The sequence below is a fragment of the Armigeres subalbatus genome, chromosome 2 (genome assembly GCF_024139115.2).
Source record: "Armigeres subalbatus isolate Guangzhou_Male chromosome 2, GZ_Asu_2, whole genome shotgun sequence".
NCBI classification, from domain to species: Eukaryota; Metazoa; Arthropoda; class Insecta; order Diptera; family Culicidae; genus Armigeres; species Armigeres subalbatus.
In genome coordinates, this window is record NC_085140.1 from 204,781,596 (window position 1) to 204,801,205 (window position 19,610).

Sequence of the window (19,610 nt, forward strand, 5' to 3'; positions counted from 1 at the left end):
GCGTACAGAAATTTTTTTTCTATAAAATTTCTTATAAACACGATTAATGTATTTTAATATTGTTTTTTCATGATTATATTTATAATAATAAACATCCGCTACTTAAACATTAAATGTTTTGAAATTAAACCATGTTTTGGTCAAAATGGCGAACAAGTGAGAGGTAAGACCATTGCTATTTTACAATTCAATGCTGCTGGGAAAAATAGATGCTTTAATTTGTACGTTTCACCGGCATCGTATTTTATATATGATAGATAATCGAAATCGAGCGAGACATACGATTAATTTGGGAAAATTCAGTCGGTAAATGATGAAAACAGAAGTAAATACCGTGAAGTACCCTAATTTCGCGCACTTAAGATCTGACAAGGTTAAAACGTTCATTAAAAACATGTAGTGGCCATTTGGAAACATTTGCTACTGCATCACGTAGTAGAATGATTCTAGGTTCTCAAAAAAATGTTACTTGCAAATTTTGCTGCTATTTAAAAAAAATTGGAGTATGAATCCGAGACCGTTATATGCTCCTTATTTCGCGCAAAAAAACAGGATAGTTCCTAATTTCGCGCAAAAGTGTTCCTAACTTCGCTCATGTTTGGAATGGAATATCGTTATTGATTTGATGAAATATAATCAATTGACCAATAGAAGCATGCATTCATTGTTCAAAATATACAGATAACGGTATCAGACAGCCGTCAGTGACCCATTCTTTAGTCGAAATGGTATGTACCTATATTTCGACCCTGGAGCTTTGCTTAGATTTTACTATGCATTTTGGTTGACACAAGTCATAATTCCTAACATATCGTTTGCTTCTGAAATATAAACCATATTTTAAGAAAAAAGGCATTGTATGAGCAATGTTTAGCTGGTGTATAAACAATTTTCGAGACGTCATGAAAGAAAGTCTTAAATTCCGCTATCTCTTACATAGGACATCTTCAAATATGTGTTTTATTCAAGACATCTTCAATATTATATACATTATCGAAAAAGATGTAGTTTTATCTTAAGTTTAGCATCATTTTACACATCGCACATTTTAGCATAATTTTACACATCGGATTTGGTAGCTATTGCAGGCACTGATCTATAAGATTTTTCAAGTCAACATTAGTCGATGTCGGTGGTTATCCGCCTTAAAATTAGAAAAAGCGTATGAGAATGAACTTTTCGGGTTCTATTCAGTGTAAAACTGTCCTGTGTATTATATTGCTTTTGTTTCATTAGAATGTTGCAAATGAAACTACGCAACAACAATAAACGAAATTAGGCACCATAATTACTCTCATATACCTAATTTCGCTCACAAAGCGAAAGTCAAAATAAACACAAAATACATAAAATTTTACACTTTTCAATAGTAATGACGAATAAACATATCCAACAGAGCATAATGGTTACAAATATTTCCAAAAAGTAGCCAGTTTTGTACAGTAAAATCATTTGTTTACTTGGGTCATGTTCTTCGTCGCTGTGCTAAGCACAAGCAAATATGGCGGTCGATAGGAGGATCAAATTGAAATAATTTTATTTGGTGTACTAAACCAAGTTTGTTTTTCAATTTTTTTCGTGAAAAACATTCAACAACAATGATATTTTGTAATCCTCCAGATTTTTCAATTCTTACTGGTTCCTAAAAATTGAAAAAAATAAATGATTTTATAATGCGCGAAGTTAGGGCGCGCGCGAAATTAGGGCACATCACGGTATACAGAAAAAACGAAAAATGTTAGGAATGACATAATTCAAATTTAGTATATCTTTAACTTACATTTGTTTTAAAGCTCGATTATTGTCTCAGGTCTATCATCAAGAGTAATATTATTGAATCCAATCATTCACAGTCAAATTCTAAAAGTACAAGGTGCATGTTAAGGTACCGAACATAAAAACAGCTTTTCAACCCCGTAGAGTACTTCTGATTGAATATTGAAAAGATAGTTTCAAATCGTAATTTCATAATTAATTTTGGATTTAACTCCACGATCTGTTACCATAAGGGATACAATTGGAAGACTTCCATGTGGCGAGTAAACATAAACTTTTTTAAGAGTTTGGCAGCTTATTTGATGATATCTTGATGAATTTAAATGATTCAACCAAAATTGTTCCTACGGTGATTGAGTCTTCAAATATAAAATGACATCTTATAATGTATCCGTGTGCTGCTCTTTTATTAATATTATTATTAATGAGTGTCCTGAGCTTATAAGCTACCTATACATCGACTTTTAAATAAAGATGGATAGCCTAATAGTTAATTTGAAATATGCCATTCCCAACATTTGTCGTTTTCTCTGTATGTTCACATCTGCTTTCATCATTTAGCGACTGAATTTTCCCAAAATTTTCATATGTCTCGCTCGATTTCGATTATCTATCATATATAAGACACGATGCCGGTGAAATCCATATCTTAAAGCATCTGTGGTGGCAACCCTGCCATCGTGAATAGAGGGAGAGAGAGAGAAATGACAGTTGAGCATTATTCCATACCGCGAAATAAAGTTAGTTTTTATTTTTCATCGTCCGTTAACCGACGCGTTTATTATTTTGTCTCGCCATCCGTCGTGATCCGTAACGTCCAAAATCCCCACATTGGTGACCTCCGACAGTGTTATTTACGTCGTCGTCTATGCGCGTCTAAACGAACTGTTGAGTAAAAACAACATCATGTCGACAAGCCCGCAGCGTCAGCCTGCTGCAGCTGCTGCTGTTGCTGTCAAATTGCCGGAATTTTGGAAATCGGACCCGGCGATGTGGTTCGCGCAGGCTGAGGCACAATTTGCCTTGGCAGGAGTAACTCAAGACACCACAATGTTTCATCATATTGTGGCAAAAATTGATCAATCCGTGATCTGCCACGTCGCGGATTTGGTGAAAAATCCGCCAGCCGCGGACAAGTACGAGTCTATCAAACTCCGTCTTATTTCTCGCTTTGAGCTGACGCCACAATCGCGCCTTGAGCGACTCCTAAGTTCTTGCGATCTCGGCGATTTGCGGCCAACTCACCTGCTGGCGAAAATGCAGGAACTCTCGGCGGGTTTGAATGTCGATGATTCTTTGCTAAAGATGCTGTTCCTGCAACGTTTGCCGTCCAACGTTCGAACTGTGCTGAGTATCCACGATGGAACATTGGAAAAAATCGCGGAAATGGGGGATAAAATGATCGACATCGCCCCAACAACAACGGCTGCCGTTGAAGATCAACACAAATCAGCGTCATTCAATCCAGATCCGAATTCGCAAGAAAATCTCGCAACGCAAATTGCGGCTTTGACTGCCGAAATCCGTCGCCTAAAAGCAAAACCACAACGTTCCCGTTCTCGATCGACCTCACGGGCCCGACGGGCAAATGGAAGCAACAGCATATGCTGGTACCACCGTAAGTACGGCGATGAAGCAGAACAATGCCGCAGTCCGTGCAGCTAACAGTCGTCAAAAAACTAAGTAGCCGCCCATCTACTGTCACTGGGGTGGGCGGAAAACAGTCAAGCCATCGTCTTCACATTTTCGACCGAACTTCGCATTCCTCGTTGACACAGGATCCGATGTATCGATTATTCCGGAATCTAGCAAAGAAAAACGCCACGGTCCTTCTGCCTTTCAGCTACATGCAGCAAATGGATCCACGATAGGGACATACGGAAACCGCTTCGTCACTACGGATCTAGGATTACGTCGTCGATTTGCGTGGAACTTCTTAATCGCTGATGTCACCACTGCCATCATTGGTGCCGATTTTCTGGCATATTTTGGAATTTTGGTAGACCTCGGCAGTCACAAGATAATCGATGGGACAACGAAGCTACGTTCTATTGGAGAATTAGCAAAAACCGCGCTACACGGTGTGACGACAATCGATATCAGCCATCCGCTTCGTGACTTACTGGTGGAATACCGTGAGATAACCACTCCACCTTCTATGCGATCAGAAATCTTGCATAATGTGACACACCATATTCAGACTAAAGGACCTCCCGTTGCATGTAAACCACGAAAAGAGTTCGAGATGATGATGGAGTTGGGAATATGCCGGCCATCGAAAAGCTGCTGGGCCAGTCCCCTGCACTGTGTCCCTAAGAAGAATGGAGAATGGCGTTTCGTTGGAGACTACCGAAGCCTGAATCGCGTAACCATTCCTGATAGGTACCCGGTTCCTCATATTCACGACCTCCTGAACAATTTCCAAGGAAAGAAGTTTTTCACCACTCTGGATATGGTTCGAGCGTATTACAATGTGCCCGTGGAAGAATGTGACATACCCAAAACAGCCGTCATAACCCCTTTTGGGTTGTTTGAATTTACAAGAATGCAGTTGGGCTATGCAATGCTAGCCAATCGTTCCAACGTTTTATGCATAGCATTTTCGGAGACTTGGAATTTGTTATCGTTTTTGTTGACGACATTTGCATAGCATCTGCCACCGAAGAAGAACATCAACGGCACGTCCGCATCGTGTTTGATCGACTTCGAAGAAACGGTCTCGTATTGAACCTCACCAAATGCAAGTTCGGGCAAACGGAAGTAGACTTCTTGGGATACCGTGTCAGCGCAGAAGGCATCAAACCACAACAAGAAAGAGTGAGCGCCGTCGTAAGGAATTGAGGCGATTCCTTGCTCTTGTCAACGGCTACAAACGCTTCCTCCCCGGCGCCGCGGAAATGCAGAAGGTTTTACAGGATTTGATACATGGAAACCGAAAAAACGACACTCGCAAGCTGGAATGGAACCCTACAACCGAATCAGCGTTTGTGCAATGTAAGCAAAGCTTGGCGAAGGCAACTCTATTACATTATCCAGATACTTCAAAACCACTCGCGCTAATGGTTGACGCTTCGGATCTCGCAGCAGGAGCAGTGTTGCAACAGTACTCAGGCTGCGCTTGGCAACCTCTGGGGTTCTTCTCCCAAAAATTTTCATCATCTCAAAAAAGTACTCTGTATTTGGTCGAGAGTTAACGGCGATTAAGCTTGCCGTTAAGTATTTTCGGCATCTGGTTGAAGGTAAAACATTTACCATATTCACCGACCATCGTCCCCTGACTTACGCTCTCGATTCCAACTCAACACACTTGCCACACGAAGACCGATATTTGCAGTACATTTCTGGTTTCACACGCTCGATAAGACACATCAGCGGGAAGGACAATTTTGTTGCTGACGCCCTGTCTAGAGTGAACACAATTGCAGCACCATCTGCTATAGATTTCGAAAAAATTGCTATAGACCAAGTGCAAGACCCTGAGTTGCAAAAACTTCTGAATAGCAAAACTTCTCTTCGATTGGAGCTCAAGGAAATTGGCCACTCTAATAACAAAATACATGGTGATCTTCATGAAAGGAAAAGAACAAAGGATATCTATCGATAGATTAAAACCTGCGTATTCCTGTAATCAGCAGATTGAGACCTTCCCTGATACGAATACCAAAGTTACGCCTTCAGGTCATCGAGTAAGATTTCTGGCATAACTGGTGGGGGGTAGTGTGGTGGCAACCCTGCCATCGTGAATAGAGGGAGAGAGAGAAATGACAGTTGAGCATTATTCCATACCGCGAAATAAAGTTAGTTTTTATTTTTCATCGTCCGTTAACCGACGCGTTTATTATTTTGTCTCGCCATCCGTCGTGATCCGTAACGTCCGAAATCCCCACACATCTATTTTGCCCAGCAGCATTGAATTGTTAAATAGCAATGTTCTTACCTCTCACTTGTTCGCCATTTTGACCAAAACATGGTTTAAATTCAAAACATTTAATGTTTATGTAGCGGATGTTTACTATTATAAATATAATCATGAAAAAAAAAACAATATTAAAATACATTAATTGTGTTTATAATAAGAAATTTCATAGAAAAAAATTTGCTGTACGCTCAATTTTGTCACATCTAATAGGCGTATTTTGAGATTATTTTCAAATAAATGAACTTTAGAGAAAAAAAATTCAACCATTTTATGTACGCATACATTGAAGGAAGGGATGAATATTGAAATGCATTAAAAACAACCGAGCCAACAATTTAATTTCCTTTGGAATTTTCGAATATATTCATCTAATCCATGCTGTACGCTCAATTTTGAGATTGACTGTACGTTTAAAAAATATACTTTCAGCATTATTTCAACTATTATTCAAACATCAATCAGCATGTTCTGTTGGCTAACTTTTATGCATCATCAATCAACGAAATTGTTTTTAGACAACAATCTCTCGACCTGCATACAGTAGCATAATGCTAATCGTTTGAAAGTAACCGTCAACAGAAATATTGTTTTCTTACACTATCTGCTAGCATCAACGACAGCGCTTTGTCAGTAGCTATAAGAGCAGGTGAATACCTTTGAAGCTGCATTATAGAAATCAATAGCTCATACACAGCTTCAGCAACAAAAAATCAAATGTAGACATTGCGGTTTTTACGTTCCATACAAGCTATTAAAAGAAGCAGAATAAGGTTTATTTAAACGTTGTACAATTTTCAAAGGTACAGAAGAACACAATTGCATATATGAGCTCTTAACCGATAAACTGGGTTGCTAATTCATACAGAGCTGTTTCATGACTATATGAAAACTGCATATAAACGATAAAAGATTAAATATATTCGGCCTCCAACTACATGATCACGTGATTCCTGAATGGCCTCCCCCCACATGATGACGTGGATCCTGGATGGCCTCCGGGAAGATCTTCAAATATTGTGCTTTGAACCTTTGATTTTTCTAATGTGATTTTCTTGATAATTTTCACAATGATAAAGAAAGGCACCATCATCGCTTGGAGAATTAATCTCACTACCTGCTTTAGTAATGAATGATTTCATATTTTATGTTGCAGCAATTTCGCAACTTATACACACAGACATGCTTGAATAAAGGCAAAAATGCATCCAAATATTAATGATGTTTATTCTCAGGTTGCACAACGCCAACAATTGCTAAAGCAAAAGCAGATGAAGTCACCTTCGCCAGTAGCAAGCCCACCACCTAACAGCTCAGTGGTTGTTACATCAAACAATCCAAATAATTTGACCAACATCAAAGTGGGCAATTCTACGATATCTATTAAACCTGGTACACTCCCAACTAATACCGTAATAACCGCAACGAATCCTCATGAGATGAATCCGCCACCGCTTGCACCTTTGAGTCAGAATCCAGGTGGACACATGAAATCGTTAACAGGTAATAAGATGCTGGCAGACTTGCTGGATAAGAAAACCAATGATCCTCCGGTATTTGCCATAGGTGAAACTACCGTGAAACGAAAAAGTGACATAGACGGAACGGAGCCTCCTTCGAAGAAGATAGATATGGAAACCGAAGAAGTCAAAGTGACTCCGAAGGCAGCCGATTTGTATGCAGAACTCGCTGGGTCGATTTTGGAAGATGAAGACATGGAAGATATCGAGATGAAACCGAAAGAGGAACCAAAGATAAAGGTCCAAACAGCTCCAGCTCAGCAAGTTATCACGATGCCCATGCAGCGACAAATCATCATGGCTCCCAATAATCCACAACCGATGCTGCTTTCGCCTGGTGGTTCCGGTCAGCATTTAACTGCCCAAACCACCGCCACGATTAAAACTGACAGTGGCTATCAAACAGTCCCGATTCTCTTACAGCATAATCAAAATCAGATCCAAATTCAGAAAACGGCACCAGTAATGACACCAACGGTCATTTCCAATCCTCAACAAACCACGCAATATATTCTAGCAACCAATCAACAGGGACAGACGTACGTTGTAGCTCAGCAACCACAACCACAGCCTCAGATGCAACAAACCGTCCTTCTTACGCAGAACCCCCAAACCGGAGCCCAGCAAAAAACCATCATTATTTTGCAACAGCAACCACAGCAGAGTTCTGGGTCACAAATGCAGACACAGCAAATTCAGGCACAACAAATTCAGACGCAGCAAATGCAGGCACAATCTCAAGGACATCCTCCGCAGAAAGTGTTCGTCAATCAGCAGGGGCAGCAGATCATCATGACACAGGTTCCTAGGCAGGTGCAGCATCAGGTAAGTGTCCATTGTTTTTTATTGGTTATATTCCTAATCGTTGGCGGAAAATTAGCAAAATTTCATTCATAGTTTCGAACCTATTTGTCTTATTTTGAGTCAAACCAATGCTTATGTCAACGAGCATGAAGCAACCTTAATTTATTGTGTAACGTTTCAATCAACAGGGTAATACCATCAGCATCGAAGGGACTTCGCAGCAAATAATCAAAAGCAGTCAACAGCCGGCGCAGATAATGCAGCAACAAACGCACCAACAGATACAACAAATCATTCAACAAGGCGGCGGCCAGACATTCCAAATCATCCAGCAACCGGCCCAGCAGACTTCGTCTCAGCCAACCCAGCAAATTATGATTCAATCGCAACCACCTCAGCAACCCCAACAATCGCAAATAGTGATACAGCAACAACCACATACGAGTCAACAAATGCAGCCGCAAATAATCTCCCAGCAAATTATCCAACCAGCGACCCAACAGCAACCCCAGGTAGTTCAGAAAATTATTCAACAAAAACTCGTTCATGCACCTTCTCAACATCATCAACAAAAACAACAACCGCAAATAATTACGGTGCAGAAACAACCAATCTCACACAGCTCTGGCGCCACGACAATTACTAAACAAACAGCCACTACATCGTCTCCGCAGGTTGGCCAGCTTCCCACCAAGACCATCATCGTTCAACAGCAGCCATCAACAACTGGTGGTACGCCCCAAAAACAGGTCATTCAAGTTCTCCAGCAAAAGATATCATCTCCGTCGCCCCAATCAGCCGTACTACAAAAATCTCAAATTGTGCATGGACCAGGACCCCTTCCCGCGAAAGCAGCCGTTCCACAATCCCAGCTTTCTGTGGAATCAACCATTCATTCCGCGAGTGCAACCTCAGCTGCCCTAACGTCAGAACCAACCAAGCATGCTTCCAAATCTACGATTTTGGTGTCGCGTGAACCTGCAACTACAGTTGCCCCCGCATCTTCAGCTACAGTAACCGCCGTTCATACAAAAGGTGCTACTACCACCTCCGTGATTCCAGTTACAGCGTCATCCACTACCACGACAGTCACAGCGGGACTTCCGACAGCCACAGTTCCCGTTGCCGGTTCTAACAGTACCATACAGATGATTCCTGCCATGGACCCATCCAAGGCCGTAGATGAGGATGTTGATCCGAGTTGGCCGTGGGTGTGCGATTGGCGTGGATGTCCCCGGAAGAAGTTCTCCTCGGCCAACGAGGTGTACATCCATGCATGTGCGGTGCACTGTCCGGACACGGTCGATTCCGCTGCCGATATCTACTGCCAGTGGGGACCAGGGCCAAACTTGTGCGATAATCTGCCACGGAAGCGGTTCTCGCTGATGACCCACATTTTCGATCGGCACTGCACCAGCGAGGTAGGTGTAAACAACATTTTTGCCTTTCTCGTACAACAAAGTGGTACCGAAAGGCTATAGGATCACTCCAAAAAACAACTTTCGAAAGAAGTCCATATACCCATAGTGTTATATACCGATCGACTCAGTTCGAACCGAGGTGATGTCTGTGTGTGTATGTATGTGAGTATGTGTACAAATTTTGTAGACACACTTTTTAGAACTTAGCATTGCCCGATTGACTCGCAACAAGTTGCTTTCGACGGGGACTATTGAAAACGTTTGCTATTGAAAATTGTCCCGAGCGGACGTTGCATTATGGAAATGATTGAAAAATCATTGTTTTTTTCCAAGGGTATCCCCGCTTGGAATTTTATTCTTCAAAATCGATTTTTTTTTCTTCAAGAATGGTAGAAATGCTCTTTTGACCTTTATTATGATTTGTTCAATACATTTTGTGCACGAGATGGTATCATCGCCGCTAGGTGAATTAATCTGGATTTTTATTATGTAGGATTAGATTTCCAGGAATCGTCATCTTCAATTATCGACTTTCTTTCGTTTTTTGTTTGTTACTCTAGTCTTTCAAACAAGCTGTACAGCGACGCGTTTCCAGTAGCGGCACATCCACCACCCAACAGGCATACCCGGTGACCCTGGTTCGTCAACCGGCCAGCAATGCTCCGGGATCGTCCGCCTCGTCAACGACATCGGAATCGTCAGCATGTAGCTCTCCGGCACCGCCATCAGCCCCGCAACCGCAAGGCGCGGGAATTTTATCTTCGGCTGGACCTGCCGCGATGCATGCTATCAAAAGACATGCAATTGATTGGATCAACGCTAAAGAATTTCAGGTAATTTCTAACGTGATTTTATAAACGACATTAGTCTTCTGATTGTCTAAGTTGTTTTATTATTATTTTTTTCTTTACAGGACGACATTGAAGGACCGGTAACGAAAAGTATTCGTCTAACGTCGGCATTGATTTTAAGAAATCTTGTCGTTTACAATAATTCTGCTAGAAGGTAACGTTTGTTAATTTTTAAAGTTAAAAGCTATTAAATAATGCTACTGTTGTTACTTTCAGAGCTCTTCGGGCATACGAGCCTCATCTGGCGGGAGTTGCAATGAATAATGTTGAATCAAGCCGCACTATTTCCCAAGTATTATTTGAAATGAACGATGCACAACCAAACTATTGAAACAATTGTCATAGATTGAGTCTTGAAAGTTTAGATTTACACTAAAAGTTTATATTATGAAGTCTCTCAAATTTGCTTTGCAAATTTTCATATTTTAATGTGTTACAACCCACACACTATTTTCAGTAAACTATGTAAAAAGTATTATACACATACGTGCTTGAAGCTTTAATTACTTGTCATCACATGTCCATTTGAAAAACAATAAAATAAATTCGATTGAACTGAACGGGTCGGGTTGGGATCTGACGACTATATGGCACAACCTCCCGCAACCTCTACTTTATCGTGCGCAGTTGCATTCGAACGACGAGTGCGACAAGATGAAGGTGACCGATACCAAGTGCACGAACTTAGGCGGGCACATCGGGTCACAATCAAGGACTGTCCAAAGCTGGCAGAATTCCTGGAAATCCCGAAGAAGGATTGTGTCGAAGTTACCACTACGGTCGGCACAATCACGCTTATTGCATATTTGAGCGTAAGTTGCTGCATATGGACCATACTCGGCGTTAACAGAACGGCATCTGGTGGCGTCGCATGAATCACGAGTTATACCAGTGTATAAATGGCTGGATATTGTTAACCTTATATAACAAGGCTGACTAGGGTGGGCTGAACATGTTGTTCGTATGCCGAAACAGCGACAATCTAAGATAATATTCAACAGAGAACCGGGAAGAAGCCGCAGACTTCGTGGTAGGTCCCGCAACATGCAGACTGAAACGAAATTTGCTCTGTATAAAACTCTGATTGGGCCCCTTTACAGACATGAAGCGTGGACGTTAAGAGGCAGACCGGAAAGCTTTCAGCGGTGGGTCGGGCTTTTGAAAACTGCTGCGTACAATACTCGGTGGGAAACAAGAAAACGGTGTGTGGGACAGACGTATGAATCATGAGCTTTTGTAGCAAGTGTTCAAAAAATATTGTGAAACGTAAACAATACGACAGACTTCAATGGGTTGGTCACTTAGTGCGAATGTCGAAAGAAAGAATAGCGAACATAATTTTCAACAGAGAACCGGATAGATGCCGGCAACTTCGCGGAAGACCACGAACACGCTGCGCTGGTTGCACGCGGTGGAATCAGACCTTGAGACCCTAAACGTTCGAAGAACCTTGAGGCCAACAATTATGGAGCTCTACAGTACGTTAGGCATGTTGTATCGTCGCTGTAGCCAAGAAGGTATCCAGGTAGGTAAATAAGTTGATAGTTTCAGAAATAAGTCTAAGTAGTTGATAATTTATGGAAATGCTTTTGGATATGATGTAGAGAAGAAATTAACAACCCATTCTAATAAAAGTAAATTTATAATAAGTTTCTCCTGCTTCTGATATTAAATTTACAAAGGTTTTAGTTGTTTCGTTTGATTTAGTTCCACTTACATATAGGCTTTTTCGTTTTTTTTTCTATCTTAAGTATGTTGTTTTAGCTTCAAGCAACAAGGCAATATTTTGTTTTTGTTCTCCGCAATTGATAAGAGTTTGGAAGATACCACATTCTTTCTTTCTCTCTGGGTTTTGCAATAAAAATCAATACAAATAAATATTCTTCTTTTCACACAATTTGTTTTACTTTATATATTATTTTAAAAATAATATTTAAAAAACTTTTGTTTGAGCGCTCGCGTTTTCCTCTTTGCTTGTGTCGGTGCATGCATCTGTTTCCTGCTTAAGCCACAGTTCTTACACGTTTTTGTTTTTAATGTAGTTTCACATGCATCAATCTAATATGAAGTAGTTTGCTTTCTTTGCCAGTACCTACCAAGTACATTCACTGCTTGAGTATGCCAATTCCAATTGATTTGTTCAGGTTGTGTGCTCTTGACTGGATGCATCATGCTCTCTTTTTCACTTGATCTTGATCTCTTTACACTTCATCCGGGGCTAGGGTCGTGTTGGTGTAGTGGCCACTGCCGTCGCCATGGTGGTCATCGTGGGCGTTTGCCACCGATTGGTTCGTTCCGGCGATGGTAGGTGAAGGCGTCGAGGTGTTGAGCAGGGGCGTATCGGTTTCGGTTAATCCCCGATCGGCCATGGCCTTCACGGTCGCCTCTAGGGAGCGGATACGGTTCTCGTGTTTCACGATGATTGCCTTCAGTTTCCTGAACTCATCTTCGAACTTACTGCGCAGGTCAGTTAGGGCTTGTTCCTGTCGGGGGAAAATTTTCATGTTCAGCATGCAAATAATGTAAAGGGCGGGACTTACCGATACTCCGCTTATGACTACTGTTGGCTCCGCTTGGTGACTGACGGCGTTGGACGTGCTCGATTGCGTTGTTCCGTTGGATGCGCCGGAGGATCCATTGGATGTGACCGCAGGTGTCGTGGTGGCTGCTGCTGAGGAGCTCTTTGGTCCACGCATTTTGTCCAGGACGTTGGATTTCTTCGTTACCGTCAGCACGGTGCTCTGGGATTGCGAAACGTATCCACCCTTTTCAACGAAAACACGATCCTATTGAGCGGTTTACATACATGTTCCTGCACTAATAATACTACAAGGTGCCTTACAAACTAAATATGTGTTATTTGGGATAGTTTGTACTGAATGGCTGCTGAATGATGTTCGTGTTGTGAAAATTGTCAATTTAAAGCCATGCATGCGAATTAGGAGAAACCTTCGTTAAGAGACGAGCCAGCCTAGGGCTGAAAGTCTCTCAAATAAAGACAAAACAGAACAAAAACAAACTCCGTTAAGAGAATATTATTAGATTTTTATGCACAATGTACTAAGAACTGATAAGGCTGAAACAAATATTATTTTCTTCTTATATTCCCCCTCTCGATTATGTTGTTGTCAAATTTTACTATTTGAGGGTGTAATTCAAAATTTTATTGGAAAAATAACAAAATATTGGAATATTTTTAAGGAAACAGATTTTGTCCATTTATTCATTATTTTTTCGTTTCTCACGCGCTTTATTATCCACAAACCAAGAGGACAGAAGAAGGAAAGTTTTTTTTGTTTCGTCCTATCTCGATTTGAATGAAAATAAGTAAAAGAAAATTTTAAAAATTAAATTGAAAAAATGTGAACAGGCAAACTCGAGGGCAAACTTATAAAAATAATGTAAGTGCACATTAGCCAACGACTAAACTGTAACTGTCAATAAGTACAAATCCAAGAAGGATTTGGGATAGATTCTAAAACACGGAGAAAGCGATGGATGGGCCCTAATGGACGAGATTCATTTTTATTAACCTTTCCGTCCCCAACGTCTGTTTTTAAGGGCTTTCAAAAATCTAAACTGCTGTAAAAAACGCATTTCTTGACCGATTCTTTCGCAACAAGTTGCATTCCATCCGGAAGGATCCCAATTTTTGATTTATACTAGTTTCGAGGCTACCCACAGTACGGTTCCAGAATTATTCCAGATTCCGTTGGGGTCAGTTGTCCCCGGAATAAGTGGCCATTTACAATTTTAAGTCAAAACAGGTCGTGCGACACCTCAAACTTCATGATTTCACAAAGCAATGATGCGAATGATATTTTTAGGGTTCCTGGCCCACTCGGACTCAATCTGGCCACATCGGTCACAATCCGGGGACCAACGGAATGGCCATTTTTTAAATTGTTTCAAAATAGGTCGTGCGACACCTCAAATTTCATGATTTTACAAAGCAATGATGGGAATGATATATTTAGGGTTCCTGACCCACTCGGATACAATCCGGCCACATCGGTCACAATCCGGGGACCAACGGAATGGCCATTTTCAAAATTGATTCAAAATAGGTCGTGCGACACCTCAAACTTCATTATTTTACAAAGCAATGATGGGAATGATGTTTTTAGGGTTCCTGACCCACTCGGGTACAATTCGGCCACATCGGTCATAATCCGGGGACCAACGGAATGGCCATTTTCTAAATTGATTCAAAATAGGTCGTGCGACACCTCAAACTTCATGATTTTACAAAGCAATGATGAGAATGATATTTTTGGGGTTCCTGGCCCACTCGGATTCAATCCGGCCACATCGGTCCCAATCCGGGGACCAACGGAATGGCCATTTTCAAAATTGTTTCAAAATAGGTCGTGCGACACCTCAAACTTCATGATTTTACAAAGCAATGATGAGAATGATATTTTTAGGGTTCCTGGCTCACTCGGATCCATTCCGGCCACAATCCGGAGGACCTACGGAATGGCCATTTTCTAAATTGATGCAAAATAGGTCGTGCGACACCTCAAACTTCATGATTTCACAAAGCAATGATGAGAATGATATTTTTAGGGTTCCTGGCCCACTCGGATTCAATCCGGCCACATTGGTCACAATCCGGGGACCTACGGAATGGCCATTTTCTAAATTGATTCAAAATAGGTCGTGCGACACCTCAAACTTCATGATTTCACAAAGCAATGATGAGAATGATATTTTTAGGGTTTCTGACTCAGATTCAATCCGGCCACATCGGTCACAATCCGGGGACCTACGGAATGGCCATTTTCTAAATTGATTCAAAATAGGTCGTGCGACACCTCAAACTTCATGATTTCACAAAGCAATGATGAGAATGATATTTTTAGGGTTCCTGGCCAACTCGGATTCATTCCGACCACATCGGTCACAATCCAGACACCCAGGGTTTCCACCGAAAATTTATACAGAAATTATACCGTAAATGAAATCAATAATGGAATTTTCGGAGGAATTCCTAGATTAATTCCCAAAGAAATCCTGATAGAATTCCGATGGAAACTTCAAGATTTCTACTGGGACATCCTCCAGGAGTTTTTCTGAAAATTCCTCAGTTCCTCCTGATGCCACCAGCAGTTCCTCAAAGAGTTCCTGCAGGATTTTCTCCTGAGAATTATACCTGTAGTTCTATCGGCAGATCCTACGGGGTTCCTCTTCTGAGTATTTCTCCAGAATTTCCTCCGGGATTTCATTCAAGCTTTCTTTATGGAATTCATTTAGGCTTCTGCAGGAATGTATATAGAAAATCCTCCAGAAGCTCCACCGAGAAGGTAATCTCCAGGAGGTCCTCTGATGAAGATGATGATCCAGCTCAGCTATATACCCCTAAAAGATTTCAGCTAGACAAGATTTGTGTATAAGATGAATTATCCAAGATTTTTTTCGAGTATTCTTCTGGTAGTTTCACTGGCTGTTCCTTCGGGGGTTCATTTGAAAATTCTCAGAAATTCCTCCGGAAGTTATTTCAAGAATGCCTCCGGGAGTTCTACCAGTAGCTCTTCCAGGAAATCATGCAGTCTTTTTTCAGGAAATCATTTAGTCCTTTTTCAGAAATTTAGCTGGAAATTCCTCCCAAAGTTCTTCCAATAGTTTCTCTGGGAGTCCCCTGAGTCTCCTGAAATTCCTCCGGGAGCTCTTTCGGCAGTTACTACGAGAATTCCTCCAGGAGATCCACCGGCAGTTTCTATGAGAATTCCTGCGAAAATTTCTACGGCAGTTCCCCCGAGTGTTCCTCTAAGAAGGAACTCCTGGAGTAATTTCCGGAGGAGCTCCTGGAGGAATTTCTGGAGGAATTTCCGGAGAAATTATCAGAGGATTTTTCGGAGGAACTTCCGATGGAACTTCTGGAGGAATTTCTTAAAGGACTACAGGAAGAGTTTTTAGAGTAGCTCTCGTAAGAACTCTTGGATGAACTCCCAAATGAACTTCCGTAAGAATTCCAGGAGGAACTCCTGGAAGAGTTCTCAAAAAATCTTCCAGAGCAACTCCCAGAGAAATTCTCCGAATGAATTCCCGGAGGAGCTACTGCTGGAACTCCCGGAGAAATTTTCAGAGGAACAGTCTTTGGAATACCCGGAGCTGAATTTCTAGAGGAACTTCCGAAATTCCATTTCCCATGAAATTCCTGCCATATATCCTCCTCGATTTCCCTGTGAAGTTCTTGGAGGGATTCACAGAGGAACTCTTGGAAAAACTCCTGGTGGAGGTCCCACAAGCACTTCCGGAAGAATTCTCACAAGAAAGTCCCGAACTAATTCTTGGAGAAGGTCATGAAGGAATTTCTGGATAAATATATGAAGGAATTCCCGGAAAAATACCAGGTGAAATTATTGCAGAAATTCCCAGATGAAATGCTGAAAAAATTACCGGATGAATTCCCAGAGATAGTTCTGAAGAAATACTTGGAAGAACTCTTGAAAGATATCTTGGAGGAACTCTCAAATTAATACCCGAATTTAAATTCTGGAGTGAATTGTGAAGTCCGGAAAGCATTCCAGGACAATTCCACGGGAAATTTCGGGAGAAATTCCTGAAGGAATTTCTGAAGAAGTACCTGAAGCAATTCCCGGGAAAATACCTGGAAGAATTTCCGAGGAAATATATGGACGAATTCCTGGATACATTCCCAAAGAAATTTTTAGATGAATTCTTGAAAGATATTCTGAAGTAATAGCGGTAAGAATTCCAGAATGAAATCCTAGAGGATTTCGCTATTAAATTTATGGAGGTATTACTGGAAAAACTCCTGAAAGTTATCCTTGAGGAATTAGAGGAAGAGTTCCTGGAGGAATACCCGGAGAAGTTCCTAGAAGAATTTCCGAAGGAATTTCTTATAGATTTACAAGTGAAATTGTAGAGCGAAATCGGAGGATTTCCGTCATAAATTTCTGAAGAAACTTCTAGCGGAATTTTGAAAAGAAATTCCGTTTGTATTCTTGAAGGAACTCACGAATGTATTCCTGAAGGAAATGCCGGAGGTTTTTTCTGGAATAATAGCCAAAGAAATGTCTAGAAGGAAAAATTGGAGAAGAAAAGAAATCTTCAAGGAATTTCCTCATGAATTTCCTAAAAAACAAATTTAGTGAGGGGTTTCTAGATAAGGAGAAATTACAATTATATGAGAAAGATTTTCGAACGATTTTCAGAGGAATTTGTGGATTACTTTCCGGAGGAATTTAGAAGTTCCCAGGGGAACTTTTCAAGGATTTCAAGGAGAATTCTTGAGCCCAACCTGCTCACTCTGGCCACGCCCTTGTATTATTCCCATCATACCTTTGTAAAATCATGAAGTTTGAGGTGTCACATGACCTATTTTGAATTAAATTAGAAAAAGGCCATCCCGTAGGTCCCCGAATTGTGACCGATGTGGCCAGATTGAATCCGAGCGGGCCAGGAACCCTAAAAATATCATTCTCATCATTGCTTTGTGAAATCATGAAGTTTGAGGTGTCGCACGACCTATTTTGAATCAATTTTGAAAATGGCCATTCCGTTGGTCCCCGGATTGTGACCGGTGTGGCCGGATTGAATCCGAGTGGGCCAGGAACCCCAAAAATATCATTCCCATCATTGCTTTGTAAAGGAATGAAGTCATGAAGTTTGAGGTGTCGCACGACCTATTTTGCATCAATTTAGAAAATGGACATTCCGTAGGTCCTCCGGATTGTGGCCGGAATGGATCCGAGTGGGCCAGGAACCCTAAAAATATCATTCTCATCATTGCTTTGTAAAATCATGAAGTTTGAGGTGTAGCGCGACCTATTTTGAATCAATTTAGTAAATGGCCATTCCGTTGGTCCTCGGATTGGGACCGATGTGGCCGGATTGAATCCGAGTGGGCCAGGAACCCTAAAAATATCATTCTCATCATTGCTTTGTGAAATCATGAAGTTTGAGGTGTCGCACGACCTATTTTTCATCTATTTATAAAATGGCCATTCCGTAGGTCCTCCGGATTGTGGCCGGAATGGATCCGAGTGGGCCAGGAACCCCAAAAATATCATTCTCATCATTGCTTTGTAAAATCATGAAATTTGAGGTGTCGCACGACCTATTTTGAAACAATTAAAAAAATGGCCATTCCGTTGGTCCCCGGATTGTGACCGATGTGGCCAGATTGAGTCCGAGTGGGCCAGGAACCCTAAAAATATCATTCGCATCATTGCTTTGTGAAATCATGAAGTTTGAGGTGTCGCACGACCTGTTTTGACTTAAAATTGTAAATGGCCACTTATTCCGGGGACAACTGACCCCAACGGAATCTGGAATAATTCTGGAACCGTACTGTGGATAGCCTCGAAACTAGTATAAATCAAAAATTGGGATCTTTCCGGATGGAATGCAACTTGTTGCGAAAGAATCGGTCAAGAAATGCGTTTTTTACAGCAGTTTAGATTTTTGAAAGCCCTTAAAAACAGACGTTGGGGACGGAAAGGTTAAAAGGTTAATCTTTAAAGGAGGATAAGGAAATGAGAAATTGACATGCTTTTCGCCTATTTTTATTTGAATCATCCTACAAATGTATCTTTTCTTAAATCCCACCTCTCATGACCAATGAGCAGTTCTGGTTTGAATAACCACTTCAACGCACGTGGATTGAAAAAATCCTCAGCAATTATTTTGGTATTAACCACTCGTGTAACAAAACTAATACCAGAAGCTGAATTCTAAGGCTAGGGTAACCAACTTAATTTGGACCCCTACACATTTTGGACCCTCCTGGCGACATTTTTCTGATCTCTGAACTAAGAACAATGTCGCTGCTAATTCTCCCATTGGCTTCAGCAAATTACTATTGTTCAGCATCTTTTTCACTGGTTTCCCGTGCAAAAAGCGATATTTAGATGAAGTTTTGAGGAAATTAGATTGTTCAAGAAAGCGAGCGTTACAATGCGTTACGCTTAAAAGTATACATCACTGAAAATCTCAGAACGTACACAATAAGCTTTTGTCGAAATTGTGAATTTAAAACGCAGGAATCTACTCATTGATGCATGCCAATCGAAAGATAAGACTTGGCTTCGACACAATTGACCAGGGCAAATTAAAAATTCGACTTTGAAGAGACTAAATTGGGGGTGTCCAAAATGTGTACATTTGGGGGTCCAAAATATGTTGCACTATCCAAAACGAAGAATATTTTCATTTCAGAAAATGGCAAATTTCAGTGATTTATCAATAACTGAAGCCCATTTCGAATTTCTATTTCATAAATAAGACTTTCATGTTTGAAATGGTGTTATTTCCGCCTATATCGAACCTGTATTTCAATATATATAAGCATATA

At 41.0% G+C, this 19,610-nt stretch overlaps 2 protein-coding genes across 11 annotated transcripts in view; one reads left to right on the top strand and one right to left on the bottom strand.

The window, feature by feature from the left end:
- Positions 1-10,774, top strand: part of LOC134211533 (AT-rich interactive domain-containing protein 2) — a 42,698-nt gene extending 31,924 nt beyond the window's left edge. For 4 of the 6 annotated variants that reach the window (XM_062688462.1, XM_062688468.1, XM_062688463.1 and 1 more), the window contains 5 exons: positions 6,928-8,037; positions 8,205-9,437; positions 9,998-10,270; positions 10,351-10,442; positions 10,505-10,774. In XM_062688462.1, the coding sequence (XP_062544446.1) occupies positions 6,928-8,037; positions 8,205-9,437; positions 9,998-10,270; positions 10,351-10,442; positions 10,505-10,619 (2,823 nt within the window). In that variant the 3' untranslated portion in view covers positions 10,620-10,774. The remainder of the gene's footprint in view (positions 1-6,927; positions 8,038-8,204; positions 9,438-9,997; positions 10,271-10,350; positions 10,443-10,504) is intronic. The other 2 variants (XM_062688467.1, XM_062688464.1) reach the window with 2 other exon arrangements.
- Positions 10,775-11,911: 1,137 nt separating this feature from the next.
- Positions 11,912-19,610, bottom strand: part of LOC134211535 (coronin-1C-A) — a 98,411-nt gene continuing 90,712 nt past the window's right edge. For 4 of the 5 annotated variants that reach the window (XM_062688470.1, XM_062688471.1, XM_062688469.1 and 1 more), the window contains exons 5-6: positions 12,829-13,074; positions 11,912-12,771 (exon numbers count right to left, since the gene is read on the bottom strand). In XM_062688470.1, the coding sequence (XP_062544454.1) occupies positions 12,490-12,771; positions 12,829-13,074 (528 nt within the window). In that variant the 3' untranslated portion in view covers positions 11,912-12,489. The remainder of the gene's footprint in view (positions 12,772-12,828; positions 13,075-19,610) is intronic. The other variant, XM_062688473.1, reaches the window with a different exon arrangement.